Source organism: Muscardinus avellanarius (genome assembly GCF_963383645.1).
Source record: "Muscardinus avellanarius genome assembly, chromosome: 21".
NCBI lineage: Eukaryota > Metazoa > Chordata > Mammalia > Rodentia > Gliridae > Muscardinus > Muscardinus avellanarius.
This window is the reverse complement of record NC_137807.1, coordinates 3,170,665-3,191,036: the sequence shown is the minus strand read 5'-3', so window position 1 is coordinate 3,191,036 and position 20,372 is coordinate 3,170,665. Positions and strand designations below refer to the sequence as shown.

The following is a 20,372-nucleotide window of genomic DNA, read 5'->3' as shown; positions in this document are numbered from 1 at the left end:
CCCTACCGTGACGCCTTGAGATCGGCGGACCTCAGGGCGCGGTGAACAGCGATGGAAGGGGATCAGAGTGACATCAGGATCGCGGTGCACGGCCAGCCTCGGCTACTAGTGAGGCCCTTTGCAACTCAGTGAGACCCTGTTTCAAAATAAAGAATAAAATATAGGGCTGGGAGTGTTGCTCGGAGGTGGAATGTTCCTGGGCTCCTTCCCAGTACCAAAAAAACCCACCAAGGGTGTGGGCTAGGGATGTGGCTCAGTACTAGAGACCATGCTTAGTTAAATTCCCAGCACATAAAATAAAGTAAAGGCTGGGCTGGCACCTCCGGAATTTCTTCCCATGAGAGACAAAGGTGAAAGCCAGCTTTCTGATGAAGTGGAGGGATAAGAAACCCACCAGGGAGGGGCATTTATCAAAGGTATCTTTTAAAGCAGCGAAGATTACAGACAGGAAGCAAGACAGGATCCCCCGGTGACGAGGCCTGTCACGGGGCTCTGGGTTCTAGATCGACCAGGACATGTGACCCTTCACCCTCCGCAGGCTGACACGCCATCAGAGCCGTCACAGGACCCCAGATCCTCCAACCACGGACCCCGCACACATGTCCTCAGCACCCACCGATCGCCTCCCACCACCAGTGACCGAGGCCGTCCCAGCCCCCCATCCGGGACCCCCGTGGCCTGCTGTGCCTCTTGTTTCTGGGCACCCGGGTCGAAGGCTTCCAATGCACCTAACTGTCCGTGTCTGGCTCAGTCCCCTGGAGGAGCAGACCCGGCGGGAGGCACTCACAAGGCCGGTCTGCCCATCTTGGCGGCTTCGCTTTGTAGCGGGAAATGATGGGTGAGGGGCAGAGACAGAGAAAACCGAAGGCGGCGGCGCTGACTGGTGGCGTCAAGAGTGTTTACAAAAGGCTGGCATGTCACCAAACCCTCTCTGCCGGCGCGGCAGGGAAGAAAGAATCCGGGGACACGAACCCAGCACGCGAGAGGCAGCCGGGCCTTTGCTTCTGCAGGACCATTTTCCAATCTCGGTAAAGTCAAGCTTTACTGTGATACCGTGAAGAGCTGGGGAATTAACACTGAGCTACGTATGTTCTTAAAAACTGGTCCTCAAGTATAACAGACGCACAGTAGCCGTCATCAGAATGGTTTTGGACTATCCAGTCCTGCGCTAGGATAGTCTACGGCCCTGAAGATGTAAATGTTTTCTCTTCAAGGCATGAGGTATGGTACAAAAATACATTTTTCCACATACAAAAGAGAGAAGGAAGAGATGGTAAGGGAGGCCAAATATCCCATTCAAGCTTCCACGACACGAAGAAAGGAAAGGGTCCCTAAGTGCTTAGGGTTAGAATGTACCTAAACAGCCCAGGTGTGGGGCAATGCCTGCAATCCCAGCTGCCTATGAGGCCGAGGCAGGAGGATCACAAGTTCGAGGCCAGCCCGGGCAACTTAGCAATATCCTACCTCAAAATAAAAAGGGCTGGGGAGGTAGTTCAGCGGTAGAGTACCCTGGGTTCAATCCCCAGCACTCAAGGGGGAATATGCCACCACAAAGTAAAATTAATACATCAAAAACTATTCAAAGTTTTCCAAACCTCAGGGCTGGGAATGTAGCTTAGTGGTCGAGTGCTTCCTTAGCATGTGCAAGGCCCTGGGTTCAGTTCCCAGCAAAAGAAAAAAGAGGAAGGAAAGAAAAATAAAAGAACCAAAAAAAAAAAAGAAAAGAAAAAAAGAAATGAAGTCAATCTTAGCATCTGAAATGTCAGATAAGTTCTACCCCAAAGTGATACCCCCTTTTTTTTATAGTACTGGAGATTGAACCCAAAACCTCCGACTATCCCCCCAGCCCTATTTTTAAATTTGGAAACAGGGTCTCACAAGGTTGTCTCACTCCTTGCTGAGGCTGTCCTCAAACCTGCGATCCTCCTGTCTCAGCCTCCCAAGTATTGGGAATGCAGGCGTGTATCACCACGCCTGGCTGTGAAACTCCTTACTAATTATCTTTTTTTTTTCCTTCATCAAAAACAAAGGCATCTTTCACTTGAGAATATTAAACTATAAAACTGGCTTCAGTGCCTACCCTTGGACAAACTAGAAAAAAAATGGCAGGTACCTTTCCGCAGCCATTTCAGCTGAGGCCTGTGGTCTGGGCTCAGCAGCCGAGACCTCACGTCTGCCTTGAGCTGGCGCGTTCGTACAGCTCTCCAGCAGGCGCTCGTCTGATTCAGGACGCCGCACCCAGCCCAGGACAGCGTGGAACTGGCCTTCAGCCCTGCGGGGCTTTGTCCGCAGAACGCCGATTTCCCCGGGCCATCTCTGCAGGGCAACATCTTGACACCAGGCATCAACAGACCTCCCGCCATTTCTACCACACGCTAAACTAAGTGGCAAAGCTGGGATGGTTCCAAACGCCCGTGGGGAGACCGCCGGGGACGGGGTCCGGAAAGCAAGCCACAGGCCAGAGCTTGGGTCCCACATGCGCCTTCAACAAGGGCTCCCGAGGCATCCTCTGAAGCGCGCACATCTGCTTTCCCTAACACCTGCAACCAGAAATCGAACCTCCGAGGCTCGCTCCAACGAGCTGACAGACAGCTGGGCTTTCTGGGAACGGATACCCTGCCCGCGCGGGGTCTGGCAGGCACCACTCCGCACGCAGGGCCGGGCGGGCTCCGGGCGGTGGTGGACCTGCCGCCCGGGAGGACAGCGCGACCTCTGCAGCCTCATCCTGGCCAAGGGAGCGAGCGGGCCCGGCCAGGGCGTTCCCTCCTGCCGTACCCGCGTCTTGCCCGGCACCCACAGCCGGCACCACGGAGCCCACTCAGGGGTGAAGAGTGGGCTTCATGCTTTTCAAGGAGAAGAGCACCTAAAAGCCGTCCAGATCTCCCCCGAGGCTGATTTTTCCTGAGAATGTTTTCCAAGCAGCAGCGGACGGGAAGGTGTTACGAGCCGTGACTGTTTCTTTCTAAGGTCCTGAGCCAACCACAAAGAAACCTTCCAGGAGACCAGGGACAACGCTCCTGCATCCGCCGGCTGGTCAGCCGCAAAAGGAGGGCATCGGCTAAGTTCCTGAACTATCTTCCCAGCTTACCCAGCTATCTCTAGACATGCAGTCCCAAAGATATCCCTCAGCCGGGCGTGGTGGGCACGCTTGTCAACCCCGCGCTTGGGAGGCTGAGACAGGAGGATCGCGCAGGTTCGAAGCCAGCCTCAGCTACCGAGTGAGGCTCTCAGCAACTTAGTGAAGCCCTGTTTCTAAATAAAGTATATAAAATAGGTCTGGGAGTGTAGCCCGGAGGTAGAAAAGCCCCTGGGTTCCACCCCCAGTGCCACGTACAAAAGAAAACAAAAAAAATCAAAGATATTCCTCAGCCCTGAATGATATTCCTCAGCACGTTCTTTGTGGAAAAGTTGAGGTTACAAACCATCCAAGTGCAGAGGGTGGAAAGACCTGGGGGCTTCTACAAGTGAGAATTTCTTCATTTAGAAATCGACAGATGGGGCTGCGAGGGGGTCCCTAGGATCAAGAGGTTGGCGTGCATCCTCCAGAGCCACGGCCCGCACTTAGCAGTGACGAGCCATCCGCTAAGTCAACGTCAACCAGAAACCACACAAAGGCCACGGTCCTGGAACATGACGATCAGGCACGCAGCCCTCACCCACCCACTAAAGAAAAGAAAAAACCCAAAAGACAAACGCTGGCGTTTAAACTTTTTTCCCCTGGGGAAAAAAAAAAGCCATATTAGCATATTCTTCCCTTCAGTGTAAAGTTCTAATAAACTCGACTTGATCTGCCTTTATTTAAAAACCTTACAAAAGGTGTATTTCAATGCTTGAAAAAAAATCAACTATTAGGTTCTATGCACAGATAAATTTCTCTCGCTGTACAGCTAACAGGGTGTATAAGCCTTTGTTTTAAAAAATATTTTCTCTACGAACGACACTTGGTGTGGAGTTCTACAGAAACGATTGCCCGGCCCCCCGCAGCGGCCCCTCGGCGTGGGGAGATGCCCTCCCCGCGCCCGCGCCCAAGGACGCGCGTCACGACTGCCTGGGGCTGCGGGCTTTATTTCCCTTCCTTGCTGTCGGGGGAGCGCGGCGGCCGCCCTCACTTGTCCTTGGCGCGGTCCAGGCTCTCCAGCACCCTGTTGAGGCGGATGTTGAGCAGTCTGACCTGGCTCTCCAGGTGTTCCAGCTTCTCCTCCACGCTGGGCCCGCCCGAGCCGGGGCGCCAGTAGCAGCCCATGGGGCCGGTCATGAAGTAGACGGCCACCACGAGGCAGAGCGGCAGCACGGCGTTCTCCGCCTCGCCCGCGTGCTTGTGCAGCACGTACACGCAGGCCGTGGAGGACAGCAGCACCCGCACGATCCAGAAGTAGCGGCCGAAGAGCAGGTGCAGGGCGCCGAAGGTGAAGCCCAGGGTCAGCGACAAGAACCAGTAGGCCAGGAGGACCACGCCAACCAGCAGGAGCGCGCGGGCCGGGCTGTTGGCCACCGAGGCCGGGCTGAAGTACTGGGACAGGTTGGACACTGTGGGGCAGAACACAGGGATGGCCGGGTGACCTCCCGGGACATGCTGGGCAAAAGGCCGGTGTGCCGGGCGGCGGGGCCCGCGCCTGTCATCTCAGGACTGGGGAGGCTGAGACAGGAGGATCACGGTTCGCGGCCAGCCTCAGCTACTTAGTGAGGCCCTCCGCAACTTAGTGAGACCCTGTTTCTAAATAAAAAATAAAATCGGGATGGGGTGTAGCTCAGAGGGAGTAATGGCCCTGGGTTCCATCCTCAGCACCACAAACAAAACTTCTAAGCACAAGGGCCAGGCGTGGTGGCGCACGCTTGCCATCCTAGCATTTGGGAGGCTGAAAAAGGAGGGTCACGGTTCATGGCCAGCTGCAGCTACTTAGTGAGGCCCTTTGCAACTTAGTGAGACCCTATTTCCAAATAAAGAATAAAAAATAGGGCTGGGGTTGTAGCTTGGAGGTAGAATTCCCCTGGATTCCATCCCCAGTACCGCAAAACAATAAAATAAAGTAAAAAAATAAAATTAGGCTGGGGATGGAGCTCGAAGGCAGAATGTCCTGGGTTCCACCCCAGAACAGCAAAAAAAAATAAATAAATAAAATAAAATACAATAAAATTAAGCTGGGGGTGTAGCTCAGAGGTAGAATGGTGCTGGGTTCGACCCCCAGCACCACACAAAACTAAGTTCAAGACAATTCAAAGGTCTTTGGATGCGCTGACCTTTCTGCGTCAAATTAAAAGGGAAAACCCCGCACAGGAGAACGAGCTCTTTTACCCCTGGCCCGCGCGGCTGCGGTCACGGGCGTCCGCACTTGGGGCCTGCACCTCCGCCACGAAGCCTCTCACCCCGGGCTGCCACGTTCGCATCCCAGCGCTGCACGCAACTTCTTGCAGTCAGCCGGTTTCCCCGGGGCGCGCTGGACGGGCAAGGGTGTTTCCAGCAGGGCCACCCCAGGCAGGGCGGGCGGTGCACACACAGGATTGCACGCAATTGCCGTGCCTGGGCCATGTGTTGACTCAGCCAGCTCCCCGGGGCGCTAGGGTCCCCAGGGCATGTGCACAGCTCACTCCAAGCCGGTGGCTGCCACCAGGCTTTCCCCAGGGAGGAGGGTCCTACTGGGTTGACGGCGTCCTCCAGTCTCCGCTCCTTCCCTTCCCTTCTCTCCCTCTCTCTTTTGGTACTAGGGGTTGAACCTATGGCATTCTACTTCCAAGCCACACTCCCAGCCCGTCTAAGTTTTTTGTTTGGAAACAAACAAGTTCTTTTTATTATTTACTTATTTATTTATTTTTGCGGTACTGGGGGTGGAACTCAGGGGCTTTTCTACCTCCAGACTATACTTCCATCCCTATTTTATACTTTATTTGGAAACAGGGTCTCATTAAGTTGCTGAGAGCCTCACTAAGCAGCTGAGGCTGGCCACGAACTGGTTCCTCCTGTCTCAGCCTCCCGAATGCTAGGACTTCCAGCTCTATTTTATTTTGAAATGACCTAAGATGCCAGGCGTGGTGGCGCACGCTTGTCATCCCTGCGCTTGGGAGGCTGAGACAGGAGGATCGCACGGGTTCGAAGCCAGCCTCAGCTACTTAGTGAGGCTTTCAAGCAACTTAGCGAGACCCTGTTTCCAAATAAAATATAAAAAAAGGTCTGGGAGTATAGCCCGGAGGTAGAAAGCCTCTGGGCTCCACCCCTAGTACCACAAAAAAAAAAAAAAAAAAAAAAATGACCTAAGTTGCAGAGGGCCACGCTAAGTAGCTGAGGCTGGTGGGGAACCTGCGATCAGTACAGAGATTCCAAGCGTGCGCCACTACATCCAGCAATAAAAATAAAAACAAAAAACAAAAAGTGTGAATGTTCACTGGTAACTTCAGTGCCCACGCCCTCCACCTTCTCAGCCATACTCTGACAACCACGGAATAAAGGGGGGCCTTTCCCGAATGTCCCCCACCTACCGTCAAGTCCAAGCACGTCCAGGAGCTCCACCCAAACCTTCCATAATGTCTCCACCAACATGTCCACTCCCAACACGAACCTCTCCGTCAGCCGGGCCAAGAACTGCAGAAACAGAAAGGGTCGCTGTGAAATCCACCAGGGTGCAACCGTCTTCCTAGTCTAGCCGACCCGTGAGCCGTGAGTGTGGGAGGTGACATCGCAGCGGGACAGTCAGCCACCGAGGGAGGCCACCAGGGTGGTCGAGATACCCGGGAGCGGAACCGGGGTTCAGTGATCTGACAGTCGCTTAACTACTGTGCGGAACCTGGCGACACAGCCTCTTTCTTCCCACAGAGCAGCTGCACGGTGCTTGCCATTTCTCCAACTGTTCTAGCTTGGTCCTGTTCGGGGTCACTGTTTTCCTGGCCAGCTTCTCTTGTTTCAGGTGGTACTCTTGATCAAACCAAGGGGCATTCTACTCCCAAGCTATACCGCCGATTTTTATGGGTTTTTTTTTCCCCAGTACTGGGGATGGAACCCAGGGGCCTTCTACCTCCGGGCAACACCTCAACCCTACTTTTATTCTTTATTTGGAAACAGGGTCTCACTGAGTTGCAGAGGGCCTCACTAAGTAGCCGAGGCTGCCCGTGAACCAGGATCCTCCTGAATGCTGGGATGACAAGTGTGCACCACCACGCCCGGCTAACGGATCCCCTTCTGATGGACACCTGGGTTTTTTCCAACCTGTTATTACAGTCAGTGATACAAGGGAACCCTGTCCAGGTGCTGCTTGGTTCTTGTGTCAGGGACAGCTGACGCAAGCTGGCTCCAGCAGTATTTTTTTTTTTTTTCAGGAGACACGAAGGTCTCACCATGTTGCCCAGGCTGATTTCAAACTCCTGGGCTCAAAGAGAGCCTCCTGCCTCGGCCCCCCAGGTAGGTGGACTACTGAATGCTCCTGAATGCTGGGATCACAAGTCCCGCGCTGCTCTGCTCTTGCTATGCCGGCCAACTCGCTCTCCAGGACAAAGACGCAGGAGCGCTGCCCTCGATCTTGGCCTTGTGAGCCGGCCACGGTGGCCCACGCTTCCAATCCTAGGATTTAGGAGGCTGAGACAGGAGGATAGCAGGTTCAAGGCCAGCCGCAGCAAGTAGTGAGATTCTCATCAACCTCGGGAGACCCTGTTTCCAAACAAAAATAAAATAGGGCTGGGGACAACGTGGCTCGGAGGCAGAATGCCTCTGGGTTCAACCCTCAGCCCCCGCCCACCCACATAAAGTGGCCTTGTACCAGCCACACCCTGGCCGGGGCCAGGCCTCCAGCCTCAGGAGGGCCCCCCCACTGCCCCCCCATTATTCTAAGGCTCCAGCCTTTGCATGGAGCAGCTCCTGGAGCTCTAGGCTCTCCGGCTGCCAGACAGCGGCCACGGGGCTGCCTAGCCTCCGACGGTGTGAGCCGGCCTAGGACACGCCCCATCCCGTCCCTGCCAACCATATTCCTCTCCTCTGGGGAGCCCAACTAACACAACACACAAAGCCAAGCATAAGGCCGGCGTGGTGGGGAATCACAGCACTGAGGAGGCTGGGACGGGAGGATCACAGGTTTGAGGGCAGTCTCTGCAAGTAGTGAGACTCTCCTCAACCCAGCGAGACCCTGTTTAAAAAGTAAAGAACACACAGCCGGGCGTGGGGGCGCACGCTGGCCATCCCAGCACTCGGGAGGCTGAGACAGGAGGATCGCGGTTGCCGGCCAGCCTCAGCTCCTTAGTGAGGCCCTCTGCAACTCAGTGAGACTGTTTCAAAATAAAGAATAAAAAATAGGGCTGGGGGCGTAGCTCCGAGGTAGAACGCCCCTGGGTTCCATCCCCAGTTACACAGGTGGGGGGCCTCAAACATACATTGACAGTGAAAGAGACAGAAGTCATTTCATACAGTGGAATGCCGTCCCAGAAATAAATAAAAAAAAAGAAATAAGTCCGTGGTCCTGGGTAAAGGCTGCATCAAGCTGGGCTTGGTGCAGGCATCTTAATCTTAGGCCTTGGGAGGCTGAGACGGCAGGTTCGAGGACAGCCTCAGCAACTGAGCAAGGCTCTCAGCAACTTAGTCAGACTGTTTCAAAATAAAGACTAAGCCAGGTGTGGTGAAGCACATTTTCATTCCCAGCACCCGGAGGCCGGGACAGGAGAGCAAAGGTCCCCGGACAGGCTCAGCGGCTGCGAGGCCCTCGGCCTGCTCCTCCTGTGCTAAAGCACGCGTGGCCTGTCGCCTCTGCCCCTACACGGTCGTGTTTCTCATTTGTTCAAACGCTGGGAAAACAGGAGGCTTCGGGAGAAAAGGAGGCGGGCCTGGAAGGACACCGGCGGAGCAGCAGCTGTTTGAGGGACAAAGGACAAGACCATTCGTGCTGCTGAAGCCCTGGCCTCAGTTCCCCCTGCAGAAGCCAAGCTGAGCGAGGACTCGCGGTCAGAAGCTCGCCCGGCGCCCGCCGCCCTGGGCGGCAGAGGTGGCTCCTGTCGGACCCGACACGCGGAGAGCCCGTGACAGTCCAACCGCTCCCCGAAACCTGCCACACCCACAAAACCGGCATCCTCGCGGCGCCCGGCTGGGAATCAGGCCAGATGCCCTCCTCCCGCACGGGCACCCCAGGCTCCCCAAACGGCAGCGGCAGAGTAGTCGGGAGCCCTGCGTGTGAACATGCGGCCACTTGGTTGGAAGCCCTGTCCCCTGGGCGCTGCTCGCGGCCCTTGCTCTCTGGCGGGCCACGGGCATCCACCTAAGACTCAGGTGCTCTATGGGGAATCTAAGGGGCTCCACCATGGTCCCAAGCCACGTGTGTGTGTGTGTGTGTGTGTGTGTGAGAGAGAGAGAGAGAGAGAGAGAGAGAGAGACAGACAGACAGACAGACAGACTGACTGACTGACTGGGGAATTAAACCCAGAGGCATTCTACTTCTGAGCTAACCCCCCCCTTTTTAATTTGTTTGTAAACAAAGTCTAAGTTGCTGGGGCAGGCCTCAAACCTGCGATCCTCTCTTCTCAGCCTCCCAAGTACTGGGATGACAGGCCTGTGCCACCGCGCCTGGCTGCCAAATGCACACGTGGACACCCAGCCCCTCGGTCCTTGGAATACGCCTGCTTGAGGACGGGTCCTTACAGAGCTGACAGCGGGGAAGGAGGCTTTGGGGAGGCCCTAGTCTCACAGGACTGGCGCTCTTGTAAGAAGAGACGAGGACAGAGACACAGAGGGACGGTCACTCAGCACAGGGAGAATCCGGCCTCTGTGGAGACCAACCTTGAGGCCCCTGGGCTCAGACTCCCAGCCTCCAGCACCCTGACAAGGTACATTTTTTTTTTTTTTTTTTTTTTTTTTTTGCGCACTGGGGATGGAATTCCGGGGCATTCTAGCTCTGAGCTAAACCCCCAGCCCTATCTTATATCCCTTATTTTGAAACAAGGTCTCACTGACTTGCAAAGGGCTTCATTAAGGAAGCAGTAGTCAAGGTTGTCCGTGAACCACGATCCTCCTGCCTCGGCCTCCCAAATGCTGGGATTACAAGTACACGCCACCACGCCCGGCTCCTTGGCTCAGAATTTAAAGAGTAAGGTTGTAGCTCAGTGGCAGGCGCTCGCCTAGCAGGTGAGGCCCTGGGTTCCACACCTGGCGCTACAAAAAAACAAAACAAAAACCCCAAGCAGCAGCAACAACAAAAGAAACAAAAACAACACACACTTAGGCTGGCGTGGTGACGAGCACGTGTCATCTCAGTACGTGGGAGGCTGAGAAAGGAGGATCGCAGAATTGTGGCCAGCCTCAGCTACTTAGCGAGGCCCTTGGCAACTCAGTGAGGCCCTTCTTGAAAGTAAAGAATAAAGGCCGGGCGTGGTAGCGCACGCTTGTAATCCCAGCATTTGGGAGGCTAAGACACGAGGATCGCAGTTTGAGGGCAGTCTCAGCTACTTATAGAGGCCCTCTGAAATTCAGTGAGACCCTGTTTCCAAATAAAATAAATAAAAAGCCTCTGGGCTCCACCCCCAGTACCACACACACTAATTAATTAATTAATTAAAGAATAAAAAAATAGGGCTGGAGGTGTAGCTCGGAGGTAGAATGTCCCTGGGTTCCATCCCCAGTTATGCAAAAAAATAAAACAAAACGCAATCTTGTACCAAGGGGATCAATGTCATCAGATTGGCAGAAAACCAACTCCTGGCAGGCGGGTGATGGATGCAAGAGGCTTCTGTCTAATCTCCAGCTTCGCACCTGCCGGCCAGCTTTCAGAAGAGCAAGTGACAGCCGGAAACTGGACACGACAGCTCACGCATGTAATCCCAGCACTGGGCGGCTGAGACAGGAGGATGGCAGGTTACTTAGCGAGGCCCTCTGCAACTTAGCAAGACCCGACTTCAAAATAGAAACAAAATAGGGCCGGAGGTGCAGCTCAGAGGTAAAATGCCTCTAGGTTCCGTGCCCAATACCACACATAAAAAAAGTTAAAGCCGGGTGTGGTGGCGCACGTTTGTCATCCTGGTACTTGGAAGACTGAGACAGGAGGATCGCAGGTTCAAGGCCAGCCTCAGCTAGTGAGACTCTCACCAGCCTAGGGAGACCCTTTTTCAAAATAAAAATAAAATTGGGCTGGAGGTGTAACTTGGAGGTAGAATGGCCATGGGTTCGCTCCCTAGTACCAAAAAGGTTTAAAAATAAATAGAAAGTTAAACAGGAGCCAGGTGTGGCACATCCTAGTAATTCCAGCATTTGGGAGGCTGAGACAGGAGGATCACAGTTCGAGGACAGCCTTAGCTACTTAGTGAAGACCTTTGCAACTCAGTGAGACCCTGTTTCAAAATAAAGAGCCAGAGCCGGGCGTGGTGGCGCACGCTTGTAATCCCAGCATTCGGGAGGCTGAGACCTGGAGGATCGCGGTTCGCGGACAGCCTCAGCTACTTAGTGAGGCCCTCTGCAACTCAGTGAGACCCGGTTTCAAAATAAAGAATAAAAAATAGGGCAGGGGGTGTAGCTCGGAGGTCAAATGCCCCTGGGTTCCATCCCCAGACCCGCAAAAAAAAAAAAAAAAAAAAAAAAGAGCCAGGCATGGTGGCCCACGTTTGTAATCCCAATACTTGAGAGGCGGTGACAGGAGGGTCGCAGGTTCGAAGCCAGCCTCAGCAGCTAAATGAGGCTCTCAGTAACTTAGTGAGACCCTGTTTCCAAATAAAATATAAAATAGGTCTGGGAGTATAGCCCGGTGGTAGAAGGTCCCTGGGTTCTAACCCCAGTACCGAATAAATAAATAAAATAAAGAATAAAAAGTAGGCCTGGGGGTGTCACGTGGAGGTAGAATGCCTCTGGGTTCTATCCCCAGTTTCGCAAGAAAAAAAGAAAGAAAGAAAAGCAAGGCCCCGCCATTGCCACGAAGGGTAGCAAGACCACACAAGCAGGGTTTCATCGCCCCCTCCGGCGGGGCCGGCACACGACGCTGAGGGCTGGGTGATGGAGGATCCCCCGTCCTCTCTCTCTCCACCTCGGCTCAAGCAAACTGGCACATGGGCAAAGTCAGGCCTGAAGGGCCGCTGTGTCTGGCGAAGCAGGCCAGGCGGGGTTAGGATTCTGCGATTCCCAGGTTTCCCAGGCATCTGAGAAGAACAGAGCGAAGCCAAGGTCAGGTCAGCTAGAGATGTGAGGCCAGCCATGCCGGCCGCGAGGAAGCCGGAGGGGCAGGACGCACAGGGTCTGCCCGGCGTCAACCAAGGGCTTGAGCGTGACACCCCCGACGGCCGGCAGTAACACAGGCAGACACCAAGTGCCCTGGCCTCCCAAGGACATAGGACTCCTCGCAGAAGGCCTGCTGCGAACGCTGATGCCCAGGAAACCATCAGATGATACAGCCTGAGAATTCAAAGGATAAAGGGCAGCCAGGCCTGGTGGCACGCGCTTGTCAGCCCTGTCCTTGGGAGGCTGAGACAGGAGGATCGCATTGGAGGACAGCCTCAGCGAGTAGTGAGACTCTCACCAACCTAACGAGACCCTGTTTCTAAGTAAAAATAAAAAAGCTGATTGTTTTGGCGCACGCCTGTAATCCTAGTCATTGGAGGGCTGAGACAGGAGGATCGCAGGTTCAAGGACAGCCTCAACAACTTGGCTAGACCCTCAGCAACTTAGTGAGACCCTGCTTCAAAAATAAATAACAAGCCGGGCGTGGTGGCGCACACTTGTAATCCCCGCGCTTGGGAGGCGGAGACGGGAGGATGCACTGGTTCGGAGCCAGCCTCGCTGGCTTAAGAGACCCTGTTTCCAAATAAAAATATAAAATAGGTCTGGGAGTGTAGCCCGGAGAACGGTTTCCAGGAACCCCAGTACCACCAAATAAATAAATAAATAAATAAATAAATAAATAAATAAATAAATAAATAACAAGCCGGGCGTGGTGGCACACGCTTGTAATCCCAGCATTCGGGAGGTTGAGACTGGAGGATTGCAGATTCATAGACAGCCTCAGCTACTCAGTGAGGCCCTCTGCAACTCAGTGAGACCAGGTTTCAAAATAAAGAATAAGCCGGGCGTGGTGGCGCACGCTTGTAATCCCCGCGCTTGGGAGGTGGAGACAGGAGGATCGCGCAGGTTCGAAGCCAGCCGCGCTGGCATAAGAGACCCTGTTTCAAAAATATAAAATAGATCTGGGAGTTTAGCCCGGAGGTAGAAGGGCTTCCAGGAACCCCAGTACCACCAAAAATAAAATAAAATAAATAAAGAATAAAAAATAGGGCAGGGGGTGTAGCTCAGAGGTCGAATGCCCGAGTTCCATCCCCAAAATTGGGCTGGGGGTGTTGTTCAGCGGTAGAATGCCCCTGGGTTTTATTCTTGGTACCGCAATATAAATATATAATAAAAAATTAAAATAGTGCTGGGGTGTAGCTTGGAGGTAGGATGCACCTGGGTTCAATCACGTAATGGGATTACAGGAATGCAGCAGCACACCCAGCTACAAAATATTATTACACCGGGAGCCAGGCGTGGTGGCGCACACTGTAATCCCAGTACCTGTGAGGCCAAGGCAGGAGGTGGCAGGTTTGGGGACAGTCTGAGCAAGTAGTGAGATTCTCATCAACCTAGTGGGATCCTGTTTCAAAACAGAAATAAAAGCTGGCCACAGCGGCAGCTGGATAATCCTAGTAGTTAGGAGGCTGAGACAGGAGGATCGCGGTTCAAGGACAGCCTCAGCTACCTAGTGAGATGCTGTTTCAAAATTAAAGAATAAAATTGCCGGGCATGGTGGCGCAAGCTTGTCATCCCAGCATTTGGGAGGCCGAGACCAGAGGATTGCAGTTCGCGGACAGCCTCAGCTACTTAGTGAGGCCCTCTGCAACTCAGTGAGACCTGGTTTCAAAATAAAGAAAAATAGGGCAGGGCGTGTAGCTCAGAGGTTGAATGCCCCTGGGTTCCATCCCCAGACCCGCAAAAAAAAAAAAAAATAAAAAATAAAAAATAAAAAAAAGAATAAAATAGGGCTGGAGGTGTACTTCGGAGGTCGAATGCCACTGAGTTCCATCCTGGCACCAAAAAAAAAAAAAAAAAAAAAAAAAAAAAATCTAAGTGTTGTGTGTTTACAGGAAAAAAAAGTGTTTTGGGAAGATATAAACAGCTGGTGAGTCTAGGTGACTTTGCAACTGTTCCTTATCCTGTTCTTTCAGGTTTTCAGTATATTGAAACTTTGCACACATACAAAAGCCAGAGAAACACTGCTTGGTCTTGGTGATGGCTCTACCACAATTCGCCAATTTATTCACTGCGCATGGGGGAGGGGTGGCCCTGGGAATGGAGCCCAGGGGCATTCTACCTTTGAACTACATCCTATTTTTAGTCTGAAACAGGGTCTCCCTAGGTTGCCGAGAGTCTTACTACTTGCTACGGAACCTGAGATCCTCCAGTCTCAGCCTCCCAAGGACCGGCATTATAAGCGTGCGCCACAGCGCCTGGCCAACACGTCTACTTTAAAATTCACGGTCCCTCGAGTTGTCACAGAAACCTCAATAAAGGGATTAAAACGTGGGTGGAAGAAAAAGAACTAGAAAATGTCAAAGTTATTTTGCCCAGAATACTTTCTTGTGAAAAGCGAAACCTGCAAGCCTTTTCAAAAACAAACAAACAAAAAGAGAGTGACGGCTCAACAGAAGGCAAAGAAAGCAAAAAGCCTTTCCGGAAAAGAAAGTCCCCACGACTGCTGAATCCATGGGGAGCCGGCCTCTCACCACAGTGACACCCAGATGCTCCAGGGCGCCCTCTCTCCTTCAAAGACAAAGTCACGCTGTGTGGTGGCGCACGCTTGTAATCCCTGCACTCGGGAGGCGGAGACAGGAGGATCGTGCAGGTTCAAAGCCAGCCTCAGCTACTGAGTGAGGCTCTCGGCAACTTAGTGAGACCCTGTTTCCAAATAAAATAGAAAATTGGGCTGGGAGCCGGGCGTGGTGGCGCACGCTTGTAATCCCCGTGCTGGGGAGGCGGAGACAGGAGGATCGCGCAGGTTCCAAGCCAGCCGCACTGGCTTAAGAGACCCTGTTTCCAAATAAAAATATACAAAAAATAGGTCTGGGAGTGTAGCCCAGAGGTAGAAGGGCTTCCAGGAACCCCAGTACCACCAAAAAAAAAAAGACAAAGTCACAAGTCTCAATATTAAAAAATGAAACCCGGACATGTGGCACACACCTGTCATCCTAACACTTAGGCTGAGACAGGAGAATCGAGGTTCACGGGCAGCCTCAGCTACCTAGCGAGGCCTTTTGCAATTCAGTGAAACCCTATTACAAAATAAAGAATAAAAACCGAGGCTACGGTGTAGATCAGAGGTAGAATGCCTTTGGGTTCCATCCCCAGTACTGGAAAAAAGAAAAGAAAAGAAGAAAAAAGAAAAAAAAAAAAACAGGGCTGAGGGTGTAGCTTGGAGGTAGAATGCCTCTGGGTTCAATCTCCAGTAACAGAAAAAATACATAAATAAAATAATAAAAAACAAATAAAAATGTAAGTAGAGCTGGAGTCATGCCTAAAGTACCGAAACATAAAATTAATTTGAACCAAAGCCGGGCATGGTGGCGCACGCTTGCAATCCCAGCATTTGGGAGACATAAAATGAATTTGTGTCACTGAGAGCAGGAGTGGTGACCTTGGAGGGCCGGTGACCTTGGGGAGCTGGAAAGGACTTCTGGGAGCTGGAACAACCCATTTCTAGATGGGTATGGCGTGTTGTCTGGGTGATGACTCTGTGGTATAGACGCCCTGTATGTGCAAACTCCTGATTAACTCTACTTCAAAGCTTAAAAAACGCATAAGCTGTCTCACTCAACAATCCCATTTCTTTCTTTCCTTTCTTTTTTTTCTTTTTTGCAGTATTGGGGATTGAACCCGGGACATTCTACCTCCGACCTACATCCCCAGACCTATTTTTTTTTATTCTTTATTTTGAAACCGGGTCTCAGTGAGTTGCAGAGGGCCTCACTAAGTAGCTGAGGCTGTCCGCGGACCACCATCCTCCTGTCTCAGCCTCCCGAATGCTGGGATTACTACAAGCGTGTGTTACCACGCCCGGCAGAAACCAATTTTTAACACTCTGAAGAACTTTGAAAGTGGGTTCCACCCAACTACGGTTAAGGGGCAGAGCACAAGTGCCCGGCGTGGCGGGCATCCACAGAAGCCCAGGTATATCTCCCCCCAGTGCTCCCAAGATCCAGGCAGAATGTAAATTCAGCCACGGGTGAGCCGGGCCCCAAAGCTGCAGCCTGCCCTGCCCACTCAACTTCCCAAACCCACCACTCCCCGGCCGCCATGCCCACGGGCAGGGCACGTAGACTCTGGCCTCTTCTTCTCTCTTACACTATCGCAATGTCTTTCTGGCACCAACTCACCTGGGTCCCTCGCTCAGCCCGTCCCCGCTCTGCCCCTGCGGTCCCCACACAGGCCGTGAACCTTTGATTTTCTTTTCTTTTCTTTGGTGCTGGGGATTGAACCCAGGGGCATTCTACCTCTGAGCTACACCCCCAGCCCTATTTTTTGTTATTTTTAAACAACTGTGCAGGGCCTCGATAAGTAGCTGAGGCTGGGTGTGAAACTGCGATCCTCCTGTCTCCGCCTCTCGAGTACTGGGATTATAAGCATGCACCACCACGCCCGGCTTCCCTCATCTGTAAAATGAAATCAGAAGCTACGCATAGATTTGAGGGCTAGGATGTGGCTCAGTCCTAGAGCCTGTGCCTAGCATGTACAAGACCCTGAGTTCAAAATAATGATTTAAGAGTTTAGGCCGGGCGTGATGACCCGCACGCTTGTAATCCCAGTACTTGAGAGACTGCGAAATGAGGATCGCACGGGTTCAAAACCAGCCTCAGCTACTTAGTGAAGCTCTCAGCAACTTAGTGAGACTGTTTCCAAATAAAAATATAAAATAGGTCTGGGAGTATAGCCTGGAGATTGAATGCCCTTGGATTCCATCCCCAGTACCACAAAAAAACAAAACAAAAACAAAACCAAGAGTTAGTCTAGGCTGGGCGTACTGATGCATGCAGGATCAGAGGTTCGAGGCCAGTGGCAGCAACTTAGCAAGCCATTGTTTGTAAGTAAAAAACAGCCGGGCATTGTGGCGCACGCTCATAATCCCAGCATTAGGGAGGCTTGAGACAGGAGGATCGCGGTTGGAAGACAGCCTCAGCTACTTAGTGAGGCCGTTTGCAACTCAGTGAGACCCTGTTTCAAAATAAAGAATACAAAATAGGGCAGGGGGTGTAGCTCGGAGGTAGAATGTCCCTGGGTTCCATCCCCAGTACCAAAAAAAAAAAAGGGCGGAGGGTTTACCTCAGAGGTAGGATACCCCTAGGCTCAATTCCCAGTAAACGCCCCCACCAAAAAAAATCACCAAGCCCAGCTGATTTGGGGTTTCAAATGCTCTGGCATGGTGGTGCACGCCTGTAATCCCAGTACTTGGGAGGCTGAGACAGGAAGATCAGAGGTTCAAGGACAGCCTCGGCAAGCAGTGAGGCTCTCAACAACTTAGTGAGACCCTGTTTCAAAATAAAATAATAAAATAGGGCTAGTTTTGTCGCTTGGAGGTAGATTACCTTTGGGTTTAATTGCCAGTACCCCTCAAAAAAAAATATAGTTATTTTCTCCCTTCATCAGGAGTAAATTATATTTGGTTGACCTATTAGTTTTTCCATCAACGCTAAGTAACATCAATTTGTGATGTGGCGAGAAAAATGTCAATAACTGGAAGCTGTAATTCTGGGCCAGGAGGCTGCCAAATCCTCCTAATTACGACCTCACAATGAAGGCCGTTTTCACACTATATCCTTATATACATGCAGGCTCCCAAGGGTGAAGGCACAGGGGTGCACACCAGGAATTCCAGGGACTCCGGAGGCAACGGCAGGGGAAAGGCCAGTCTGAGGCCGGCCTGGGCAACTTGGCGCAGCTCGGTGGTAAAGCGCCCCTGGAACTGGGTGTCGGGGTGGGGGGCTCCACGCTCTTAAAGCCATCGCGCCGGTGCCGGGCAGAGCCCCAACTCGAGGGAGGACAAACTTCTCCCTCCCCACCGCGCAACCCCGGAGCTGGCTGTCACGCGAAAAGGAAAAGCAGAGGAGGAGCCAGAGACGCGCGGCCCCGCCATGCCACCGGCCCGCTCACTCCCCCCTTCTCGCGACCTAGTCGCGGGGCTCCGGCCCAGAAAGGGGCCCCAGCCGCCAGCCCGGGGCCTCCCCCGGGAGCCCGGGGCCCAGACGGCTGCACAGCGCGTTCCCGGCGCCGTCCCCCGCGCCAGCAGGTGCCCGGGCGGCCGGGGCGGGGGCGCCCATGGAAACGCAATGAATGGGCGCGCGGCGGGGCCGGGCGCGCCCCGGGCAAGGTCCAAGGGGACGCGGCGCAGCGGGCGCCAAGGTGACCCGGCCCGCCGCCCACCTTCTGAGCGGCGCGCACGTTGTCCTCGCCGAACAGGCTGCCGACGCTCTGCGAGAAGGAGCCCACCGTGCGCCGGTAGCTGTTCTTCTCCGTCCCGCCGCGGCCCCGCGCCCCCCGCGCGCCCGGGGCCAGCAGCCCGAGCAGCAGGAGCAGCAGCAGGAGCCCGGCCCGGGCCCGGGGCCCGCCCGCGCCGCGCGCGCCCATGCTCGGCCGGCGAGTGCGGGTGGCGGAGCGCGCGGAGGCCCGCCCCGACCGCGTCGGCGCGCCGCAGCCCGCCTCTGCCGCCGCCCCGGGCCGCGCAGGCGCAGGCCCCGCCCCGCGCAGGCCCCGCCCACCGGCGCGCGCAAGGCACGCCCATGGACACGCCCAGGCCGTCAGCCTCCGCGCCGGCCACGCCCATAGATACGCCCAGGCCGTCAGTCTCCGCGCCGGCCACGCCCATAGATACGCCCAGGCCGTCAGCCTCCGCGCCGGCCACGCCCACAGACACGCCCAGGCCGTCAGCCTCCGCGCAGGCCACGCCTACAGGCACGCCCAGGCCGTCAGTCACCGCGCAGGCCACGCCCACAAACACGCCCAGAATGCCTGCCTTTGCACAGGCCCCGCCCATAGACACGCCCATGTCGCCTGCCTCCCGCCCCGCCCCACCTCCTGTGTGTGTGTGTGTGTGTGTGTGTGTGTGTGTGTGTGTGTGTGTGTGTGTGTGTGTGTAATATTGGAGATTGAATCCAAGGGCATTCTTTCCTCCGAGCTACACACCCAGCCTCTTTTTTATTTTTAAACAGGGTCTCACTCGTGGTGTGTGTGTGTGTGTGTGTGTGTGTGTGTGTGTGTGTAATATTGGGTGTCGAATCCAATGGCATTCTTACCTCCGAGCTACACACCCAGCCCCTTTATTCTTTATTTTTAAACAGGGTCTCAGCCGGGCGTGGTGGCGCACGTTTGTAATCCCAGCGTTTAGGAGGCTGAGACAGGAGGATCACGCAGGTTCGAAGCCAGCCTCAGCTACTTAGTGAAACCCTGTTTCCAAATAAAATATAAACTAGGTCTGGGAGTGTAGCCCGGAGGAAGAAAGCCTCTGGGTTCTATCCCCAGTACCACCAAAATAATAATAATAGTAATAATAAATAATTAAAAAATAAAAGACAGGGTCTCACTTGTGGGGTGTGTGTGTGTGTGTGTGTGTGTGTGTAATATTAGGTGTTAAATCCAAGGGCATTCTTACCTCCCAGCTACACACCCAGTCCCTTTGTTTTTTATTTTGAAACAGGGTCTCACTAATGGCAAAGGGCGCAGTAAATTGCTGAGGCTGACCTCAATCCTGCCAGTCTGTCTCAGCTTCCCAAATACTGGGATTACAAGCATGCGCCACCATGCCCGGCTACCTACCTCGTCTTTTTTAGGAAAAAAATTTTCACTTTTAACTGCTGGATTCAATCCCCAATATCACACACACACAAAAAAAAAGAAGAAGAAAAAGAGATGGAAGGAAGAAGAGAGAAGAAAGAAAAGCGCAGGTTGGAGGGAGGTTTGAATTCAGAGGCTGGGGCAATAGACCCGTAGCGCCAGCCTTGGACCCTGCACACCAGCGCCACCTACCGACGGTTCCAAGACACGCTGAACCTGAGCCTATCTGGTTCCTAGGTCTAACCAAGTTTGGAGAAAATAGGAAAAAAAGAAGGAAATCTTAGAAGGACCTAGACCTGGGGCATTCTATACAGGGTTCACCGTCTTCAGTACATAAAGGGCAGAAAAGTAGGGGATGCAGAAGTTAGTTTTAAAGACAAAAGCCATGATCACCAAAAACAATGTAAGGACCTTGGTTCATCTGAAGTCCAGGAAATGCCATCCCCAATTATGCCGCTTTGGTTTGCTGATACTCCAGCCCATAGAACTTGGGGGACAGTAAAGACATTAAGGGGCTCCCTCTGAGACAGTTTTGTTTTTTGTGGTACTGGGAATGGAACCCAGGGGCATTCTACCTCTG

General features: G+C 53.4%; 1 protein-coding gene across 1 annotated transcript; it reads right to left on the bottom strand.

The window, feature by feature from the left end:
• Window positions 1–4,105: 4,105 nt before the first annotated feature.
• On the bottom strand, window positions 4,106–18,589 carry BRI3BP (BRI3 binding protein; the record flags this gene model as incomplete). The annotated part of the gene is made up of 3 exons (XM_080717980.1): window positions 4,106–4,527; window positions 6,472–6,574; window positions 18,386–18,589. The coding sequence occupies 3 exons, from the start codon at window positions 18,587–18,589 to the stop codon at window positions 4,106–4,108; spliced, it is 729 nt and encodes a 242-aa protein (XP_080574106.1).
• Window positions 18,590–20,372: the final 1,783 nt, after the last annotated feature.